The 21,518-nt window shown below is 46.5% G+C and overlaps 2 protein-coding genes across 5 annotated transcripts; both read left to right on the forward strand.

Annotated features, from left to right (window-relative positions):
* The first annotated feature begins 3,732 nt into the window (after positions 1-3,732).
* On the forward strand, positions 3,733-17,660 carry Trim39 (tripartite motif containing 39). Of its 4 annotated transcripts, XM_059281944.1 has the most exons (8): positions 3,733-3,840; positions 6,186-6,646; positions 8,343-8,438; positions 12,999-13,229; positions 14,582-14,604; positions 15,117-15,232; positions 15,754-16,317; positions 17,007-17,660. In XM_059281944.1, the coding sequence occupies exons 2-7, from the start codon at positions 6,194-6,196 to the stop codon at positions 16,299-16,301; spliced, it is 1,467 nt and encodes a 488-aa protein (XP_059137927.1). In that variant the 5' UTR covers positions 3,733-3,840; positions 6,186-6,193; the 3' UTR covers positions 16,302-16,317; positions 17,007-17,660. The 4 variants fall into 4 exon arrangements, with proteins under 4 accessions (XP_059137927.1, XP_059137923.1, XP_059137926.1 ...); XM_059281940.1 differs by having other exon boundaries at positions 15,754-17,660; XM_059281943.1 differs by lacking the exon at positions 3,733-3,840 and adding an exon at positions 3,966-4,092 and having other exon boundaries at positions 15,754-17,660.
* A 121-nt stretch (positions 17,661-17,781) lies between these two features.
* Rpp21 (ribonuclease P/MRP subunit p21) lies at positions 17,782-21,059 on the forward strand. The gene is made up of 5 exons (XM_059281962.1): positions 17,782-18,733; positions 18,811-18,911; positions 18,981-19,063; positions 20,660-20,785; positions 20,931-21,059. The coding sequence occupies exons 1-5, from the start codon at positions 18,536-18,538 to the stop codon at positions 21,035-21,037; spliced, it is 615 nt and encodes a 204-aa protein (XP_059137945.1). The 5' UTR covers positions 17,782-18,535; the 3' UTR covers positions 21,038-21,059.
* The last annotated feature ends 459 nt before the right edge of the window (positions 21,060-21,518 follow it).

The following is a 21,518-nucleotide window of genomic DNA, read 5'->3' on the forward strand; positions in this document are numbered from 1 at the left end:
CATATGGATGAAGAGCTGGAAAACCTGACAGCAGGGTAGTCAATTAGGATAGGAGAAGCAAGCTATCGGTAAACAGGACAGGGCAGCTCCCAAGAAAATGCCCACACCATGAAGTACTTCTTGACCAAAACAGAGCAAGTTGTCAAGGATGAATTAACGCGTGTTGTCTAAAGGACCACAGACACTGGCCCTTATTTAACTAGTGGGGAAGGAATGTCAGGGACCAATTCTGAGAACTGGGGCCTGACGTCTGTTTTGACACTAACCAAATACATCCCGTCTCTACTTTCCCCCCAGCCACTTCACTGACTCCTATCACAGATCTCACATTGCTTTGCCTCTTCTCTCCAGAAGAGCTGAAACAGAGTGTTACTCCATCCTACCAAATACTGAAATCAAAGTAAGAGCTTGTACCCCAAATGTTATATACCATTTCAGGGCTACCAGAGACTAAACTTCACCACCTCTCAGCAATTAGAAACCAAACCATGAGAAACTGCTATGGTTGGGAAAAAGACAAGCATGGAAATGTGACCTGGTTCACCTATTTGGGGGCTTGAAAGCAAAATTAAATATGAGGGAGTGATTATAATGGTTTATATACAATTAGGCATACCACTACCCAAGGTTTAGGAAAAACTGAAAAACCACATCAAAAACCCCTATATTTGGAAGATATCTAGTTCAAATTCCACCATGGAACTAGCTCAGAAGTAAAGGCTTGTCTAGTCAAAGACCAAGAACAACAATTTTAAAAGGCACAAAGCATGCAGGAAATCTTGAAAGAAAAGCAATGTCCAATTCATGAGAAATCTGAGGACATATACATATAAAACCTGAATCAGTCAAGGTTGGCAGTACTTAAAGGTCTCCACCCTGCCAGCAAGTTTCAGATGTAAAGACAAACATTCAAACGCAGGGAAAAAACATTTCTAAGGAATGAAGCCCTTCACTGAAAAACATGACAACTCTATAAGTATGACATACTGTGGTTTTGGTTTTTATTTTAAGGTTTCCCTGGCAATACAGAGAGCTTGAAAAATAAAAACACTGGCTATCCTGATGACAAGAAAAACCAAGTAACTGAAAAATCCTAACTTTTTAACCTCTCAGAAAGCTACCCAAGTAGACTAAAATCCCCACCACCCAGCTTCCCAGAATAGAAAAAGAGCTCCTGGGACCAGATATGAGCCTCAACTCATCAACTCATGGAGGGACCCAAGACACAACAGAAAATGGGGCACCACATGAGTGGGTTGGCAGTACCCGTTAACATTTACTAATGAACTGCTACAGTAAGTACAGAACTTCTGGGAGACAGACACTGTGGTAACTCAAACCTGTTTGCTTTTTCTCCACACACCTCAAAGGGCACTCAAAAGAAAGATAAGGACAGGGCAGGGACCAGAGAAAATTCTCAAGACACAAGACTAAAGGGGGAGGGGGTGAGTCCTCAGAGCAGAAAGGGTACCACAGTGGGAAAGGCCACACTGGGACATGATTAAGGGACAATGGCAGGAGACTAGTTAATGGCTTTCAAACTAGCTTATGTTAGAAATGAGATGTCTGTGAACTATAACAACTGCTGCAGCTTATAATCCCTAATGGCCAAATATGACAGCAATGAAGTGGAGGAAAACTAATAATTATCAAATTTACTCTTGAAATTAGCTACCATAAAAGGGAGTAAAGAAAAAACAGAAAAGACAATTTTTTGAAGTAATTTGTTGTATTTGCCATTTGTGGTCCCAAATCTTTAACCTTAGACACTGCGTGTTTTCTAACATTAAAATAACGGTGGACTCTTTAAGTATGAGGGTTAAACATGCATGTTAACTGGGGTAGCCAATACCTGTGATTCTAGCACTCTGGAGTGAAGCAGGAGGATCGAGTTTAAAGCAATCTTCAGCTACGTGGTGAGCTCAAGTCTAGCCTGGACTACACAAAATGCAATCGTTAGAAAAACAAAACCAGCCAAACAAACCTTCATGGTGTTTGCGAACAATCTCAAAATGTACAGGAACCACTTCCTCTAAAAGGAGGGCACACATTAAAATCCACTCGAATATGATTCATGCCAGTTGTTGCATGAAGTAGGGAGGGTGTTACATAGCAGTTTCTCTGAATTAAAACCTTGCATCATCAAGGGAAACGTCTTAAGACAGGAGGATTATGGAGAGGTAAAACAACAGGATATCAGAAAGAGAAATGAAGTATTACAGGGAAGCACCATAAGACACAAAGTAAACAACTCAAATAGCTTCAGGAGTCCCTGAAACTGACTAGATTTCCCAAACCCCTTCCCCAAGAGTATATTAAAGAGTAGAGACTGTTGATGGCCACTCTCAGACAAGCCCAGCAGAAGCAGATAATGCCTAGAAGAAACAAGGACAGGCTGAACATCCTGGAAGATGCTCAGACCAACTGAGCCACCAGGAAAGAACACCCTCCAACCTTTTGAGCTGTGGAATGTACTCCAGGTTTCTAGCTTTGTGAGCTGTCACCCATGCTGGGGTGGATTCTGGTAATACTGCGTCTTTGAGTCATTTCTGCTCCTTTAAGTAACCCCTCACCCATATTCCTCTAAATAACCCCAGCAAAACTCATGCTTCACCAAATGAGACTTCAGTGATACCCATACTTCGTTCTCTGTAGGTGCCCTATCTGAGGTGAGCAGGCATGTGTTTATTCCCCAGAAAAGGCCTATCTCACAACAGAGGGACAAGCTTCCTATGCTACTGGTGGTGCACATATGCATCCTAGTACTACCTCCTCCTGAGTACATCTGTACCATCAGACTTTCCCTCCCCGCCAATCCACTCCCTTCCACAAAATCATCACAGATTTGTGACGCTCCCAAACACTGGGAGGCTACAGTGCAAGCCCGGAATCCATCCACAAGCTCTATCTGCTCTCCTGGTGAAACGCAAGCCAAAGACCTCACAGAGCAAGAAACTGGCTGTGGTTCTTCAGCCAGTGTTTACTGAACACTGGATTTGGTCCGCCCCGCATCCAAGGATCTAAGGACAGATGCGTGAGCAGCAAAGCACTGGACCAGCCCAGTTCCCCAGCCGGGGAAAGCACTTCGTGAACGTTAGCCAACCAGAGGACAGAAATAAGGCGTACCTCAACACGCCCGCTCCAGCCGGGGAAAGCACTTCGTGAACGTTAGCCAACCAGAGGACAGAAATGAGGCGCACCTCAATCTGCAGCCAAGATAACTCACCTACTCCTTCACTATTAAAATGCTAAACCTCAGCCCGTCGGAAGTGACGTGCCAGCAGAGCCTCTCAGGTCAGCCACGTAATCCGCCGCCGCCGCCTTCAACAGCCACCCTATCCCCCGAACTGACCCAGAGGCCGGGAAAGTGAGGCCCAAAGCCTATAACCCGGAGTCGCCCAGGCCTCTGCGGCTGCCAGCCCCACCGGGGAGCAGCCTGAGCCCCCGCCGGCCAGGTGACAGCACGGCTTTGCCCGCCGAGACGCGCCGCCGGCCATGGGCTTCGGCATCCCGCCAGGCGCATGCGCGGCCCTCCGTCTCCGGAGGACTACTCCGGTCACCTGCGCGCCAGCACCTCAGCCACCTGACGCGGCGGGTCGCCGCTCGCCCGTTGCCGGCCCTCACCTGCGGCCCTCGGTCGCCACCTGCGGCAGGCCCGGCTAGGCCCGGGCGCCGCGGCCGGGCGCCGCGCAGCTGTCTTCCCACGAGCCGCGGCGCGGCTTCCGCTTCCGGCGAGTATTGTGTGTCGCGCCGCGGGGCGGGGGTGAAGGGGAGGAGGAAGGAGGGAGGCAGTGCTCCGGCGGCTCCGCGCCCGGCACTCCGGGACCCGGAGCCGGGAAGGTAGGTGCTGCGCCGCCGCCGCGCGGGGTCTAGAGCCCGCCCCTGCCCGCCGGCTGCTCACGCCACGGCCTTACGCCCGGCGAGCGCGTCAGCTGCCCGGCGCGTAACCACAGCTGCCTCCGCCCGCCTCGGGCCCGGAGGACGTTTGCCGCCCCGGCGACGTCAGCGCGTCCGGCGTTGCTTGGCTACCCCGCCGTTCCCCTGTCCCGCTGCCTCTGGTCTCCCCGGGTGAAACTGACGCAGTCACCGCAGGTCTGGACGGCGACCTGGCAGCGGGCATCCCACCTTCACGTCACGCCTCTCTCTCACTTAGACACGCATCCCTTGCTCCCTGCCAACCACGACGTGTGCCCCCCTCACTCTGGTCCTCATGCTCCGGATATGGCAGGGGAAGATGGAGACAGGGTGGGACAGAGTTGTGGCCAGTGCTCAAGAGAGGTTGCTCAAGGTGGTACCCAACCGTGGTAGAAGACAAAACCAGGACGCCTCTGAAGTTAGTACTTCTACCGAGAACAGAGTAATGCAGAGAGAGGAAGGACCAAGCCAGAGGAGCACAAGGCCACACTCTGGCTGCCCTCTCCAGCAGCAGCAGCTCCAAATCCTCTCCATTCTTCACTAACCCTGAGCCCATTTCTCTTTTTGTTTTTGTGTTTTGTGTTTTGTTTTTCGAGACAGGGTTTCTCCGTGTAGTTTTGGTGCCTTTCCTGGATCTCGCTCTGTAGACCAGGCTGGCCTTGAACTCAAAAAGATCCACCTGCCTCTGCCTCCCGAGTGCTGGGATTAAAGGCGTGTGCCACCACCGCCCGGCTCCGTTTCTCGTTCTTGCCACTTAGATACATCCTGGCCTCTTAAGTATGCATATAATTCAATTCATTTAGATGAGGATGCTATCTAATGTCTGTAAGATTGGGGAGGCGGACAGAGTCACTAGTCTAAATTGGATTCTAATGAGTAGAGAAGAAATCATCCAACTGAACTCGCCTGGATCTGAATTTCTTCTCTCCCTTTTCAGGAGATAAGTTAGCCACTCCTACTTAAAACTTTTCCATTTGTACCACCAGTATACAGTAATAACCATTGCCACTCCGATTCATTACATGACCACTTTTCTGTCAGTGTTTAGGCCTACCAGATTTCCGTCCTTTGTTCTGGTCTCTTTCTGGGGCAAAACGGAAGTGGGGTTATGGGACCAGAGAAGTTGACTTATGTATTGACTATTTAAGGATGAAGTGGGGACCAGCCTTGTGTTCTGTATCTCTCTGGTGTATTTGCAAGCCTGAGGCTGTATCTAAAGAGCTTTAATTGCTTGCCTCTTTCCATTTACTTATTTGTTCGTTGAGACAAGGTGGTCATATTTAATCCAGGTTGGCCTCAAGCTTGCTGCATAACTGAGGCTGGCTCTTGCCCTCACCTCCCTGGTACTGGGATTATACGCATGTGCCACCATACCTGGCAAATTTCCTTTTAATTCCTAGTCAGTGCCCTGAATATCTGAGGAATTAGTTATCAGTAGCGACTTGAAAGACTAAATTAACCGCTGAATGTTTAGAGTGGACTTGCCAGCTGTCTTCAAAGAGTTATTGCCCTCTGCTCAACAGTAGTCTCTTAGAGTTAAAATGTGTTTGCTGCGTTGCAGCCATTCCAACACCACACAAATAGAAATGAGATGCGTGAGAGAAACATCTAGAAAAGAGCTGTCTTCCTTTTGGCTAGTCCAGGGAAAGGAAGAATGATTCCACATTCCCTGGAAAGAGTTTGTTGCTGTGGTATAATTCACTCAATGTGTTACCCTTTCAAAAAGAGGAGTAGCAGACAATCAAGGTTAAGCCCTAATAATAATACCAAAACTTCTATGTGTTATAAGTCATTTTTTATGTAGATGCAGTGCTTATATATAAAGTTCTTTTTAAAAAATAATAGTAATAATGAGTTCCTCCTGGAACTCACTATATAGTCCAGGTTGGCCTCCAGCTGATGATGATGCCCTGCCTTGACCTCAGAAATGCTGGGTTCTGGGTTTGAGCCACCACACCAGGGTCCTTTTCATCTGTTAGAAAAATACGTCAAATTAGAGTTAAAGGAAGCTTCTGTTTGTAATGAGAAAACAAAGGTGAAAGAGGCACTAGGGATCGCTTTTGTTTGCTGAGTTGGAAAAATGTATTGGCTAGAAGTGAAGATGCTGTAAATCGAGCAACAGGTGAATCCACTGGAAGAGATGGGAAAATATCAAGATGGGGCTAAATCTAGAGTTATAGCTTAATGGGAGCTAATGTCAGGATAGGAGTGCAAAAATAAGAAAAGTAATCCTCCGCTAATGTTTTTCTTTCCTCTCTCCCTATCTCCAGGTTAAATAATGGCAGAGACGAGTCTGCTGGAGGCTGGAGCCTCTGCAGCCTCCACGGCTGCTGCTCTGGAGAACCTGCAGGTGGAGGCGAGTTGCTCTGTGTGCCTGGAGTATCTGAAGGAGCCAGTTATCATTGAATGTGGGCACAACTTCTGCAAGGCGTGCATTACCCGCTGGTGGGAGGACCTGGAGCGGGACTTCCCCTGCCCTGTCTGTCGGAAGACATCGCGGTACCGAAGTCTCCGGCCGAACCGACAACTAGGCAGTATGGTGGAAATCGCCAAGCAGCTCCAGACAGTCAAGCGGAAGATCAGGGATGAGAGCCTCTGCTCCCAGCACCATGAGGCCCTCAGCCTCTTCTGCTATGAAGACCAGGAGGCTGTCTGTTTGATATGTGCAATTTCCCATACCCACCGGGCCCATACCGTAGTGCCACTAGATGATGCTACCCAGGAATACAAGGTGGGCAACCAGACACATGCCAGTGTGGAGAAGAAGAACACATACTGTCTGAGTAGAGGGGCTTCCGCTCCCTAGGCAAGGCTCTCTGTTCCTCTATATTCCCCTCAGAAGTATATACATGAGTATTTAGTACATCAGGTCGGTTGTCCTTCACAAGAATAGTGAGTAGTACCCAAAAATTTCTGTGACTTATTGCAATACAATTGAGTCTTCAGAGTATTGGTATGTATAGTTTTGGAATATATCAGATTTTAAATAAATGAGTGAAACCACATAAGGATCTGAAAAATAGTTTGGAAGAACTGGAAAAATATTTTGATTTCTTCATTTATGCCTGTTTACTCAGGATGTTTTGGTTTTTTGTTTTGTTTTGTTTGTTTTCTCATTTGTTGGAAATAGCTAACATCACTTTAGACTGATCTCCAGCAAACTAAGCTGAACCAGTTTGTGTCTTCTTATAATGGGTAGCATGACATTTAACATTTAAATTGCTAATAATAAGAATAAAAAATGGTACTGTCTAGAATTTTCATTCATTCTGCTTAATTAACAAAATTTTGAAAAATATTTAAGGTAATTTACAGTCAAGTTTTATTTTGTTTATAAGTTGGTTAGACCTGGATGGAAGCAGAGGTAAAAAGGACATCAAGACAGGCGTCGTGACACACACTGTAATCCCAACACTGAAGGTGGAAGCAGGAGGATGGGGTTGAGGGCCATTCAGGACCACATGTTTGAAGCCAGGCCAGGCTGCTGGAGACCTTACCATGAAACAACGACAATAGATGAAGGATATTGAGGTATAAAAGGAAGCTTCTGGCTAAAGGAGGGTGTAACCTGATACGAGACTGTTCTTAGTGTACACCCTGCATGGATTCTCAGCACCACCAGAACAAACCAAAAACAAAACAAAACAGATAATTTTGAATGTGATAGGCAGTTGTCCATAAGAAAATAGAGTGGTGCTGGGTGGTGGAGCACGCCTTTAATCCCAGCACTTGAGAGGCAGAGGCAGCGGATCTCTGTGAGTTCAAGGCCAGCCTGGTCTACAGAGTGAGTTCCAGGACAGCTAGGACTGTTACACAGAGAAACCCTGTCTCAAAAAAGAAAAGAAAAAAGAGTGGTAAAGGAAACTATTGATAACAGCTAGACTACTAGATTCAGGAAAGTCATGTGTGCCACAAACATGTTGGGGACAAACCAATGGCAGGGAAAAGGGGATCTGTAAAAGGTCCAGTTCTCGGCAAGGAAGGGAGTTAGACCAAGAAGTGATGAGAGGGTAGAAATTACATGATTTAGGGGTGAAAAATGGGCCTTAGTGGTAGAACATTTGCCTAGCATGCTTGAGGCCCTGGGTTTGATCCTAAGTACTTCAAAGGAAGAATAATCAGGGCTGTAGAAATGACTTAGCAGTTAAGAGCATGTACCAGTCTGGCAGATCACCTGAATTTGGTTCCTAGATGGCTGTTCACCACTGCCTATAACTTCAGTTCCAGGGCATCTGATGCCCTCTGCTGGCGTCCATGGGTACTGTCATACGCATATGCACATACACTCAGACAGACACATACACATTACCATGACTTAAAACAATCTTTGACAACAACAAAAGAAATAATAAATGGGTTAAACTCTTGAATAATGATATATCAACTAACTCCAAATATCTCCTCTCCTACTTTCTCCCAACCCTCAGGAAAAACTGCAGAAGTGCCTGGACCCCCTGGAGCAGAAGCTGCAGGAGATCACCTGCTGCAAAGCCTCTGAAGAAAAGAAGCCAGGAGAGCTCAAGGTAGAGCAAGCAATCTGTTGCCTTCACAACTTGGCTGGGTATTTGTCTATGAGCGAATCAACAACACTTTATGTGATCTACCAGTTAATTGGAAAACTGCTATTCTCTCAAAATGATGTTTCATTAGGTTTAGCATTAAACACTATACTTAAATTACTTATCATAAGTTAAATACTGAGAAGAAGGACATAAGAAATGAAGGGGCTGGTGAAATGGCTGTGCAAGCATCAGGACTTGAAGCCCACATGAAGGTAGAAAGATAAAAGTGAATCCACAGAGTTGACATCTGACTTCCATACTGTGGCCCACGTGTTCACATACTCTTGTGTGTATACACACATTATACATACAATAATAAATACTTCTTATGTAAACAGACTAAACATCTTACCTCTGCTAAGTCCCGGGAGTTCTCGCCTAGTGTTCTCCTCCTCCCACCCCCAAGCAAGGAAAGAGGATCTCCTAAGAATGCAGGGATGGGAGCTTCTTAGAGGGGTTGGAGGAAAGAGAATTTGGAGAGGTCACAAGGGAGAGAGGGAGGAGCTGAGCAAGGTCCCAGGACTGTTCAGTGACCTTTTGTTTCCTTATTAGTTTTTAATTATTTTTTATTTTATGTGTATGGGTGTTTTGCCTATGTGTATGCTTGGGTACCATGTGCCTGCCTGGTGCCCAAGGAGGCCAGAAGAGGGCATCGGATCCTCCAGAACTGGAGTTACCAATGGTTGCAAGTGCCGTGGGTGCTGGGAATTGAACTCAGGTCCTCTGGAAGAACAAACAGCCAATGTTCTTTAACTCTGCAGCCCCACAGAACCACAGTTTGTTTGTGAGAGTCTCACTGTATGTAGCCTTGGCTGGCCTGGAACTCACTATGTAGACCAAGTTGGCTTCAAACTCACCAAGGTCCACCTGCCTCTGCCTCCCAGGTTCTAGGAATAAAGGCGTGCACCATAACATTTGGCTTAGAACTACATCCTTACAATTAAGTTATCTAAGGTAATGTTGACTCATTCCCAGAATTCCTTTCCCTTCCTCAGCCTTTACCTATGGAGTTCTTGGTAAAATACCTTGACCAAAAGTAACTTAAGGATGAAAAGTTTTATGTTAGCTTGCAGTTCCAGAGGGAAAAAGTCTATAATGGCAGGGAAGGCAGTGTATAGCAGCAGGAACAGGAAGCTGGCAAATCAGATTTTCCAACCATACACAGGAAGTAGAGTAAGACTGTCAACTCTCAAAGCCTGTCCCCAGTGACATACTTCCTCCAGCAAAGCTCCACCTCCAAAAATTTCCATAACCTTCACAAAGATCCCAAGGGCTACCATCTGGACACAGAGTGTTCAAATACACGAACCTATGGAGGGTATTTCTCCTTTAAACCATGATAGTATTTGAGCCGAAGCATAGTTGTTGTCTTTAATTATAAATTTTCAGTTAGTGGTGTTTAAAACTGCTGGGCAGTGGTGGCACACGCCTTTAATCCCAGCGCCGCCCTCCCCTCCCCTCCCCTCCCCCCTCCAGAGGTGGAGGCAGGCGGATCGCTGTGAATTTGAGTCTAGCCTGGTCCAAAGAGTGAGTTCCAGGACAGCTGGGTCTACACAGAGAAACCCTGTCTTGAAAAAACAACAAAAACTACAATTCAAAACACTCCTTTTATGATCGTTTGAGTTTGTCCTCTCTACCTTTCTCCCTTCCCTCTCACCTCAGCCTCCAGAACTGGACTCAGTAACCCCTTTAAAACAGTTGTAGGGAGACAAGAGATGGCTGTGTGGTAAAAACAGTTTATAGAAGCAACACATACATATAATCCCAATACTCAGGAGACTGGGACAGGAGGATTGCAAGTGAGGACAGCCAAGACTACAGTAAGACCCTGTTAAAAAAAATAAAATTAAAAATTTAAAAAGTATGTAAGAACTGAGGGTGTGGTATCCGTTTACCAACACAGCAGGCAAAAAAATGCAAGTTTATCACCTGGGCGTGGTGGTGGTGCACACCTAGAATCTCAGAGGAGGCTGGAGCAGTAATATTACAAGTTCACATCACAAGTTCAGAGCCAGCACAGGCCAGCCTGGGCTATGTAGTAAGATTATATCTCCTGAGTAGGGATGGAGTTTATAATTAGCTCTGCTGAAATCAAAACTTTTCTTTTTCTTTCTTTTTTTTTTTTTTTAAGTTTATTTATTTATTATGTATATAGTGTTATGCCTGCATGTGTCCTTGCAGGCCAGAAGAGGGCACCAGATCTAATTGCAAGTGGTTGTGAGCCACCATGTGGTTGCTGGGAATTGAACTCAGGACCTCTGGAAGAGCAGTCAGTGCTCTTAACCACTGAGCCATCTCTCCAGCCCCCTGAAATCAAAACTTTTAAAGAAAAAGTTTAGATACCATAACCTACTTATGTAATTTTAAAGAGACTGTCATATCTAGTAACATCATAGAGTGATTTTTTTGTTGGTTTTTTTGTTTGTTTGTTTTGTTTTTGTTTTTGTCTTGTGATAGAATTTCACTATGTAATTCGGGCTGGCCTGGAACTCTATATAGACCAGACTTGGCCTTGAACTCATAGAGCTCTGTCTGCCTCTGACTCCTGAATACTGAGATTAAAGGCTTGCACACCACTTCCAGCTAGAATATATGCTTGCACCTGTATGTGATATTATTAAATGAAATAAATACAGGTTCATTCTGAAGTAGATGTGAGTCAAACACCTCAAGCAGTTTGGTGACATGGTAAAGTCTAAGAAAAGCAAAATATAGTATTCTTTTTTTAAGATTTATTTTTGTGTATCTGTATATATGTGTGCACAAACGCCTGTGTACACATCCTCTCAGAGACCAGAAGAGGACAAATCAGATCCCCTGAAACTAGAGTTATAGGTAGTTTTGAGCTACCCAATGTGAGTGCTGGGAACCAAGCTCAGGTCCTCTGGAAGAGAAGCAAGCATTCTTAACCACTGAGTCATCTCTCTGGCTCCCAAAAGATAGTTCTCATGAGTATAATTCAGCACATCTGCTTCTAACACCACGCACATTGAGACTCTATATCCAGGACAAAGGTGAGAAGGCGTCCTGTCCCATTGCCCACCTGAGACAGCAACATATGGCTGTCTGATGAAAGCTAGTCTGTTGTCTGCCAAGAGTAGCTTCAGAACAGGACTGCCGTCCTAATGAGGCCCACAGGCTCTTATTTATATCCCAACCATTCTTTAGCCTGAGCACTGACTCTCTGTCCCTGTCCACTTCTTTCAGAGTCCCATCTCTAGTTCTCTTTTGAGTTGATGCCTCCCTGTCAATCACAAGGACGTGAGACTCCTTCCCTGAGAAGGTCACTTACAGGAAGGCATAGAGGGAGGATGTGCTGATAACCCTCAGAAAGTGGTATGACTGCTGTTTGAGTCCTGTACTCTCAAACTTCAAGGATGTTTTTTAGAAGTAAAAGTATGTGCTGCTATCAAGAGCATCTTTCAAATTTTAAGCAACTAATTTACTAAAAAATATCTGGAACATGATCCTGGGATGGGAAATACTTATTCTCTACCAACATAAAAACCAACTGTCACCTCTCTCAGAGGAGATAAGAATTTATTCTGGAGCCAAATATGAGAGACTATGGCCTTGAAACACAGATTTAGGTTACCCCAAATTCCATGTTTCAACTTAGAAACAGTTTCATGAAGTTTTTATAGAACAGAATGAAGAAAGCCATAAAGTGAGGCACTTTGCAAGTACATTGGTAGAACATTGAATAGGTAGTTACAGCAAGGTAGAGTGATCTCAGCTATAGGCCTCAGATACTGTCTGATGACACTTAGTCTTTTGGTTAGTGAAAACTGGGGATTTATTATATTAATACATGTTTTATCTGCTAATCACAGAGTGTTAGGTCCAGCACAGAGGTTTAGATGGCTAAAGATAGCCTGCAACAGTCCAACCTCTCTCCACATCACTGCTGTTCTAATCAGTTAGCCTTTGCAGAATTCTTTCCAGGAATTCTCAATCCTGTCAGAAATGACTTAAACTGTTTAACATGTTCAGAGGGGGCATGCTGGCACATACCTCTGGAAGCTGAGGCAGGAGGATCCCAAGTTCAAGGCCAGCTTGTGCTATGTTACAAGACCCTGTTTGGAAAAAAACAAACAGAAACAGCAACCAAAACAAGTTCAGCCCTGAAGTCTAAGTATAGACTTTGCACCAACTCATTAGACTTACTGATTCTGATAGTTTCTTATTTGTTCTCTGGTTTTTATCAAGTTAATATGTCACAGTTATTAATGATGGAAATCTTTGGCTTTCTAGTATTTGTACTTTAACAGTGGATATCATCACATCATTGAGTCCCTGAATCTTGAATGTATTTTATTAAAATATAAAAGGTTAATTTAGGTTTAAAAAGTTAAGTATTCCACTGATTGGCACTAGCAGGTCATCTGTTGGGGACGTGCAGGTGACAGTATGCCGTACAGGAAGAGAAGCAAGAATGCCACTAACATCTCCCCAGTGACTGGGTCTGGGAGAGACTCCCTCATACCTCCTGGTCCTGACAGCGTCCTCCCTTGTTCTCAGAGACTAGTGGAGAGCCGCAGGCAGCAGATCTTAAAGGAGTTTGAAGAACTCCACAGGCGACTGGATGAAGAACAGCAGACGCTCCTTTCACGACTGGAAGAAGAGGAGCAGGACATTCTACAGAGACTTCGAGAAAATGCTGCTCACCTTGGGGACAAGCGCCGGGACCTGGCCCACTTAGCTGCTGAGGTGGAGGGCAAGTGCTTACAGTCGGGCTTCGAGATGCTCAAGGTTCGGCTTTGCCCCTGTGTGGGTCCTCAGGTCAGATGCAGTCTAGCTCTGTGCAGACCATCCTGTCAGTCGGAGGTGTACCCTTTCTTACTCTGCTTCCCTAAGCCCAGATTTTTCTTTCAGATGTGTGCAAAGAATCTTTTTCTAGAGTGGGGTACCTCAGATTTCCACCATCCCCTTTAACAAACTTTTATATCCTTAGGTCTTTTCAGAAATGATATGCTTGGAGCTAGCGAGATGGCTCAGTGGTTAAGAGCATTGCATCCTTTGGAGGGACCCAGGTTTAGTTCTCAGCCCCCCGCATGGCAGCTCACAGCACTCTGACTGCAGCTCCAGGGGTTCCAGCGCCCTCTTCTGGCCACTGTGGGCACTGCTTGCACATGGTGCACATACATACACACATGCAAGCAAGACTCTCATACACGAGATGAAAATTTTTAAGTGTATGTAATTTGTACCCCCCCAAAAGATAACCTTTTTCAGAAGACAGACGTCCATTCTACTTAGTGATAAACTATAAATTCAAATTCTTATAAATGCAGTTACTCTTACTTTCCAGTCCTAGAACTTAACTTACCTAGCGCTAAAGCAGGGGTATGAAGCATAATTTAAAGGATACTCACAGTGTGTGTGAGTAGTAAAGAGTGCATTGCCACCTCTAGCGTGTCGGATACCGTCTGTCTGAGGCAGACGCATGGTGATGACAAGGCTGTAGGAAGCACATTATCTCGGATAAGATGACTGACCTTTGCGTCAGTTCCACTGCACGCTTACGTGTACATTTTATGTGGCTTGGTATTTACCCCTTTGTCTTTCATTTGTGTGTGCTCTGCTAACTGCATTAAACTTGAAATTCTGCAGGGTGAGATTTGTTGTGTGTGTCATCTGAATCCCAAACAGTCTCAAATCAGGGTTGATATAAATTAGTGTTTATTAACCAGTGCTAGACAGGGATGTCCAAACCACGGTGTGAAACATCCTGTGCTACCAGTCTGGAATTGTCTGTACTGATTCTCAGTGATGCTGAGGTGTGTGGTTGGAATTTGGGGGACAAAAGAGCAGACACAACCTCTGTGCCTTGCAGGGAGCCTCCAGTGTCTTTGAGGAAGAAAGACAAATGTACAGGAATCCGTTTGGAAATGATATTATCAAGCTTTGTTATGACCAACAGTTGAAATTGGGCATTCCATGAGAGACACGCACTTGGGTCCACCTGAAGTGCGTCCCTTGCACTGGGACCCTCAGTTTGCCTGGTGCCAAGCTTGAAGATCTAGAACTTTGGGGAGGTAGGAGAACCTTCATGACCCATGAATTCTAGGACCAATCTTACTTTCTTTTCTCTTTTCCTCTAGGATGTGAAAAGTACCCTGGAAAAGTAAGTGACTCTGTCTCTCTGAGTTAGGTCTTGGCTTAGAGGCTACAGTTTAGTAGTGACTTGGAAGAAGTAAGAAAGGGAAAGTCTTGCAGTGTCTGAGTGAGATATGGAGAAGGATGAACCATTAGGAGTGATATCAGGTCGTGTTTGGTCAGAGCAGTGATAATGGGGAGCCAGATTCTGCTTGTGCCTGTGGGTAGAGCTGTGTCCAAACAAGAGGGCAGAAGGGTTGGGATCACAGGAATCCAGTAGTGGAGGGGTGATTGTCCATTTGCATGAAATGTAAGAATATTCCAAGAAGTCCTGAGGCTCATTCTCAAGATACAGACCTGTCAAGGGGAACCACATAGCTTCTCCTGGGATAATAAAAGGAAGCAGCTGTCTTCCAGGAGGAAGGAGAGTGGGAGAGGTCTGGTTCTACTTTTTTCTAAAGATGACACCACTCACATATTCAGTTGGCTGGAGCTCCCCCTGACCCTCTTCTGGCTTTCTTTATCTCCCATCCCTCCTAGATGTGAGAAGGTGAAGACCATGGAGGTGACTTCAGTATCTATAGAGCTGGAAAAGAACTTCAGCAATTTCCCCCGGCAGTACTTTGCCCTAAGGAAAATCCTTAAACAGCTAATTGGTGAGTTGTTCCCAAAAGGAAACTGGCATAGGGCATACAAAGGAGTGGAAGGTTAAGATCCTTCCAGTGGGCTCCATTTTTCTCATGCCCACCCTAACTGCCCCGTCACCAGCTTTCAGTCTCACCTTAAATCATAGAGTTCAGAGAAGAAGCCTTAGGTGTCATCTGCTGTAAATAGGAACCTAGAAATGTTAAAGGATTCCTGACTCACACCGTCTTAGCCAGGAAAGTGAAAGGGAACATCATCAATGTTCATGTAGGAAAGGCATCACAAAGCAGGACTGTGACAGGACTCCCTGCAGCTCACCGGATCTGGACCTTCTTTCTGGCCCTCCTGCAGACATTGCCCTTCATTTTTCCATGCAGCGAAAGCAAGCATGATTTGAGGAAGTTAGCCAACCCACAGTGTTCTGGGGACCTTTCAGGGGCCAGGCTTTGTACAGGCAGGCTAGGAAAGTGAGGCAGGGAGGTATAGCCATTCCCATCCTCATCTAGCTCCCCACTCTGGCTTCTCCCGCCAGCGGATGTAACTCTGGACCCTGAGACGGCTCATCCTAACCTCGTCCTGTCAGAGGATCGGAAGAGTGTCAAGTTTGTGGAGACAAGACTCCGAGACCTCCCTGACACACCACAGCGTTTCACTTTCTACCCTTGTGTCTTGGCTACTGAAGGCTTCACCTCAGGTCGACACTACTGGGAGGTGGAGGTGGGCGACAAGACCCACTGGGCAGTGGGAGTGTGCCGGGACTCTGTGAGCAGAAAAGGCGAACTGACTCCACTCCCTGAGACTGGCTACTGGCGTGTGCGGCTGTGGAATGGGGACAAATATGCAGCCACCACCACACCTTTTACCCCTTTGCACATCAAGGTGAAACCTAAGCGGGTGGGCATATTCCTAGACTACGAGGCTGGCACACTGTCTTTTTACAACGTCACAGACCGCTCACATATCTACACCTTCACCGATACTTTTACTGAAAAACTTTGGCCCCTCTTCTACCCAGGGATCCGGGCTGGTCGGAAGAATGCTGCACCACTTACCATCAGGCCCCCAACAGATTGGGAGTGACAAGAGATGAATTGGGGTGAGGCAGGGTCAAGAGTGATGGGCCTTCCTTACTGTGACCTGCTGGAATGTCTTGGTGTCTGCATGGTTCCAGTCCTGAGCCATCTTGAGAAACCACCTGGTCTCTGGGATGGTTTGTGTGAAGGAGTAAAGATAGGACTGGGCTGTATGACAGAGCACAGATGAGTGTCCCTACTTAGTGTAGTAGGAGAGCGGGCTCCCAGGGAATTGTAATCTCTGGTGTCCAGCAGGTTTCCTATCGCACAAGGACAGGCTGGGAAAAAAAGGGCTTTTCTAAAAACAGAAAGTCTATATAAAAGGGTCTTAACTTGCTTAAAATGCAGGAAATAGAAACCTTTAAAAGGCTTCTATGACTCAGAATAGCCTTGTTCCTTGTGGGAGCGCATAGGGATCTGTATACCTCTGTGTTGGAAAGATGAGTGACAGTTGCTGTCATGAGTCTAGAAGTTGAGAGACTTTTTTGAGGGCAGAGATTGGACATTAAAGTTAGAAGGAGGATCAGGGAAGAGGCTAAAGGAACATTACTAGAAATGAATGAAGAAGAGGGGGATTTCTTTGGTTTTCTCTTTTTAGGGTAATGTTACCATTACCCATAGGATTAGCCAGAGGTTGGAATTTGGGGGAAAGGAACAGGTGGGCAGAAAGGAGAACCCAGGTCTCAAAGATGGTTGTTCCCGTTCCCTGCAGTTGGTCGTCTCCAAGAAGTAGGCTCACCTTTCTCTCCTCCGGAGGTGAGATGGAAACGATCCTGCAAGACACACACCTGCCCTTCCACTGTCTTCCCAAGGGAACTGGGAGAGGAGTCGGATAGTAGAGGAAAGATAATGGTGTGTCCAAAGCCCTGGCCTTAAAGAATGTTAAAAGTAGTTATTCCCAAGTTGTCTGCCTTGTCCTCTGGCTCAGGTGTCCAAGCCAGAAAGGAAAGGTAACAGAGTCTTTCTCACCCCATGAGAACAGGGTAGAAGAGGGTGGTTTGTGTAGCAAAGGGCCAGATAGACAGCTTAGCTTCTATTAACATCCTTCACCCTTTGACATCCCTCTTAAAGGTTCAGAGAATGTAAATCACTTTAAGTTAGGCCAAAATAAACAACCCATAGGGTACATAAGTTGTCACAAAAGGTAATGTGATGCATGCCAAACCAAACAACCTGGATTATCTGCTGCGTGGGTAATCTTCGTACAAGACTAAGACAAGAAGCTGCATTGAGGGCATTTCAGTTCCTCCTACCACCTCAACAGGACGCTGTCCACTCTCCTCGTACCTTTGTGCCTTGACTGTGGTTCTTTGTGGCAAGATAATTTGGTTGATCAAAATATGGAACAAAGGATCCACTGATGTGATCTCTGAGTTGTGTGGTAATTTGGCAGTAGCCTTATGTGAAAATCACTGGGTATGAAAAATATATGTCCTTAATGGAGGTTTGGGTGGGCCTAGGAATCTACATTTTAACACACTCCTCATTCGACCCTGAAGGTCCTTACAAAACACCATCCAGGGTAAGTTTCAGCTAACCACCTTACTCTGAGCTAGAAGCCTGGTACTCCACCCATCCTGGCAGAAGCCCTGAGGCAGGAAGAGTTCTCTGCCTCCCCTGACTTTTACTGATGTCCTCAACTCTGGATTGAGCTCAAATCCCTCTGCTTCTGACTTTGGATGCTTTAGCCATTTAATGGGAATAGTTACTAATGGTTAGCAGGGGAGACAGCCTATACTGTTGACAGGTTTCTGTGCCATAGAAAGAAATGTTCATGTGGCCAGCACTGTAAAAGCAAGTGTCTTCGTTAATAAGTGGGAGAAAGCTAGGAGCTCTTTCGGGAGGGATGTCTTGTCCTGTGTCCTTATTTCTTCCCTCATAACGCGATCTTTCCCACTTTCAGCCCCACAGGCGCCGATACTTTTTGGTTTTGAGTCAGGGTATGGCCATGTGGACCATTGTAACCTGTATGTAATTCATGGCACTCCTACCTCAACCTCCCGAGTGCTGGGATAACAGGAATATAACGCGAAGCTAGACATTGCCTGCTTTATTGTGTTACATCAGTCCGTAGATGTTGCAGACATCTGTCTTTGGCTTCAGGAGAGTAAGAAAGTCTAGCTTGATGTCTGCAGCACAGTTCTCTCCGTACATGAAGAGAACAGATGTCTGTCCTGGAAATGCTGTTTTAAGATCCTTTACCTTCTCCACTAGCCGTGCTGGGCCCTACCTAGTAAATATATGAGGAATACCAAACCACAGGGCAAGTGGGGTTGCCCGGTGTCTGACGAGGTTGTCTGGGGCCGCGGGCTCGACACTACAGTTCCCAACAGGCTTTGCGCGTGTCTGGGGCGGGACATCCGCGAAGAGGGGCAGGCACTCATGGCGGGCCCGGTGAAGGACCGCGAGGCCTTCCAGAGACTCAGCTTCCTATACCAGGTGAGACAGCGGTCTGGGTGGGCGGCAGTCCGGTGCTGCGGCCGCGGAATGACCCGGGTGGCCGTCCCTGTCCCCAGGCAGCACACTGCGTCCTCTCGCAGAACCCGGAGAACCAGGCGCTGGCGCGGTTTTACTGCCACACGGAGAAGACCATCGCGAAGCGGCTGGTCCTGCGGCAGTAAGGCACGGGCAGGCGGGAGGAACCCCGGGCGCGGGCGGGTGCCGACTACCTCTCCTCCGCACCCAGGGACCCCTCGGTGAAGAGGACGCTCTGTCGCGGCTGCTCCTCTCTCCTCATCCCGGGCCTCACCTGCATCCAGCGCCAGAGACGTGAGTGCTGCTGCCTCAGGGGCACCGGGGTGGGCAGGGCAACTCCTTCCTCCTCGAGGTGGAGGCTTTCTGCAGCTGATTTGTCCCCAAAACCAGCCTGGACTACATGACACTCTAATTTATAAGATTCATTAAGTACTGCTGGCTGAGTGAGTCGTGGTGGTTCACGCCTTTAATCCCAGCACTTGGAAGGTAGAAGCAGGTGATCTCCATGAGTTCAAGGCCATCCTGACCTACATAATCCAGACCAGCCAGGGCTGCATAGTGAGATCCTGTCTCAAACAAAAATACATAACCTCTCTTTTGTAGCTGGAGTTTTCCTGCCTGGCCCACAGTCAGGTCAAATCTCTTTCACCTGCCAGTCCCACAGCCTCTTAGACCCGACCAAGTAAACACAGAGACTTATGTTGCTTTCAAACTTTATGGCCGTGGCAGGCTTCTTGCTAACTACAGCTCAAATTAATCCATTTCCATTAATCTATGCCTTGCCACATGGCTCGTGGCTTACCAGCATCTTCACATGCTGTTCCTCATCGTGGTGGCTGGCAGTGTCTCTCTGACTCAGCCTTCCACTTCCCAGCTTTATTCTCCTCCTTGCCCCGCCTTTACTTCCTGCCTAGCCAACGGCCAATCAGTGTTTTATTGATTAATTAGCAACACATTTGCCATACATCCCACAGCACTCTTTCTCTTTGGTTTTGATTTTTTTGACACAAGTGTCAACTGTAGCGCAAATTGGCCTCCAACTCCCTGAAATCCCCTGCCTCAGCATCCCTAGTATTAAAGATTACAAGGTGAGACAACACACCCAGCTACCGGAGTAATATTTTTAAGTGCTTTGATTGGAAGAGAGTAGAGTGCTGAGTTACTTCTACTAGAGGCAGGGAAGTAGGTATGTCGTGATAAACAGAGTCAGACAGAAACGCTAGACATTGGTTAGGATTCCCACACAAGAAAACTTGCTATCAAGGGGCTGGGGAGATGGTTCGGTGGGTAAGGTGCTTAATAAGCAAGTATGAGGACCTGACTTCAGATCTCCAGCACCCATGTAAGAGCACCCTTGGAGGCCAGTGAAGACATACAGATTCTGGAGCCTCTCTGGCCAGCCAGTCTATCTGAAAACATCTAGATCCCTGACCTACAATGATATGGTGGAATGTAGTAAAGGAAGACATCCAAACTAGGTTTCTAACCACACCTACACCCACGTGAGTGCTCTCCTGTTCACACACATATGCATGTGATGCTAACACATACACATGTACACAATATAAGTATAAATAAAAATAATGTTAAAGGGAGAATCTGTGCTATAGGAAAATAATGTTCAGGAGGCTGTAATTTGAGGTAGGTAGGGTGGAGAGATTTGTGAGGCTGGAAAGGGAAGCTAGCCCTCGTTAAGGAGTTTGAACTTCATCTTAGAGTTCCAAGGAATTGATGTTTGTGCAGGGCCTCCCATACACATACCAAATCTGCATTCTAAATGCAGACGGGATGGAATTCCCACCAACGGGAAACAAACTGCAAACAAAAAAAGCCAAGACCTTTTTTGTGAGAAGCCTAAGCACTCTCTTCTTTTTCCCACTTATACCCCAGGCAGAAAGGGACAGCGCTGGACAGTACAGACCTGCCTGACATGCCAGCGCAGCCAGCGGTTCCTCAATGACCCCAAGCATCTGCTCTGGGGTGACCGGCCTGAAGCCCAACTGGAAAATCAGGCAGGTGAGCAGTAGGGAAAGATGAGGGAGCCTTCAAGAGAAAGCTCAGTGGGGAGGAGCTGAAAAGCAAGGTAGGTCAGTCTGATCAATGGAAGGGGTGCCACAGTCTTAGGAAACTAATTCTTCTCTGATTCTCCCCCACTGTCTAGATTTCAAACCATCAGAGCCCCTGCCAAACATAGCCCACCTCCCTAAGGAGAACGCGCAGCCTCAGGCTTCAAACACCAGTGATGAATTCACTCCATTTTCCAGATAAATAAAAGTTGAATTTTGTTTGACTTTGTGTTCTGTGGCATTTCAGCTGGTTATATCATTTTCCTCTGGGGGGGGGGGGGGGGGGCGTTGTCACGGTAACCTCTTCTTAGATCTTTGTACTCTACTATGCAGGGAATTCCCAGTTTCCATTCACCACGAGGTCCTACTAAGCAACCCTTAACTTAAGGCTCCAGTGCCCTGTCACCCCTGCATTCTCAATACAATGATGTGTGTGGAAATGAAGCTTTAGCATTTCTTCCCTGCTCATGTACCTTCTTCATGGATTCCATATGGAGATGGGGAGGTAGACACTGTTCATACCCATGGACCTACTCAGACTTGGCGTTTTTTCTCATCTCAGAGTTGTCGTGTATAAAATCATAAGGGAAATGCTTCAGGCCTGAACTAAAATAAAAGGTGCTAAACATGGCAGGTTTGCTTAAGTATGCTCCATAGGTAAACTCAGATGTCTTCTCTGATAT

The sequence above is a fragment of the Peromyscus eremicus genome, chromosome 16_21 (genome assembly GCF_949786415.1).
Source record: "Peromyscus eremicus chromosome 16_21, PerEre_H2_v1, whole genome shotgun sequence".
In the NCBI taxonomy this organism is placed as follows: domain Eukaryota; kingdom Metazoa; phylum Chordata; class Mammalia; order Rodentia; family Cricetidae; genus Peromyscus; species Peromyscus eremicus.

Bases quoted from the DNA above. Each gene is read 5' to 3' on its own strand.
- Trim39 (XM_059281940.1), top strand. From the start codon at position 6,194: ATGGCAGAGACGAGTCTGCTGGAGGCTGGAGCCTCTGCAGCCTCCACG. The intron at 13,230-14,581 runs GTTCGGCTTTGC...CTTTTCCTCTAG, and splicing joins CGGGCTTCGAGATGCTCAAG to GATGTGAAAAGTACCCTGGA. The intron at 15,233-15,753 runs GTGAGTTGTTCC...TTCTCCCGCCAG, and splicing joins AATCCTTAAACAGCTAATTG to CGGATGTAACTCTGGACCCT.
- Rpp21 (XM_059281962.1), top strand. From the start codon at position 18,536: ATGAGGAATACCAAACCACAGGGCAAGTGGGGTTGCCCGGTGTCTGAC. The intron at 18,734-18,810 runs GTGAGACAGCGG...CCCTGTCCCCAG, and splicing joins GACTCAGCTTCCTATACCAG to GCAGCACACTGCGTCCTCTC. The intron at 18,912-18,980 runs GTAAGGCACGGG...CTCCGCACCCAG, and splicing joins AAGCGGCTGGTCCTGCGGCA to GGACCCCTCGGTGAAGAGGA.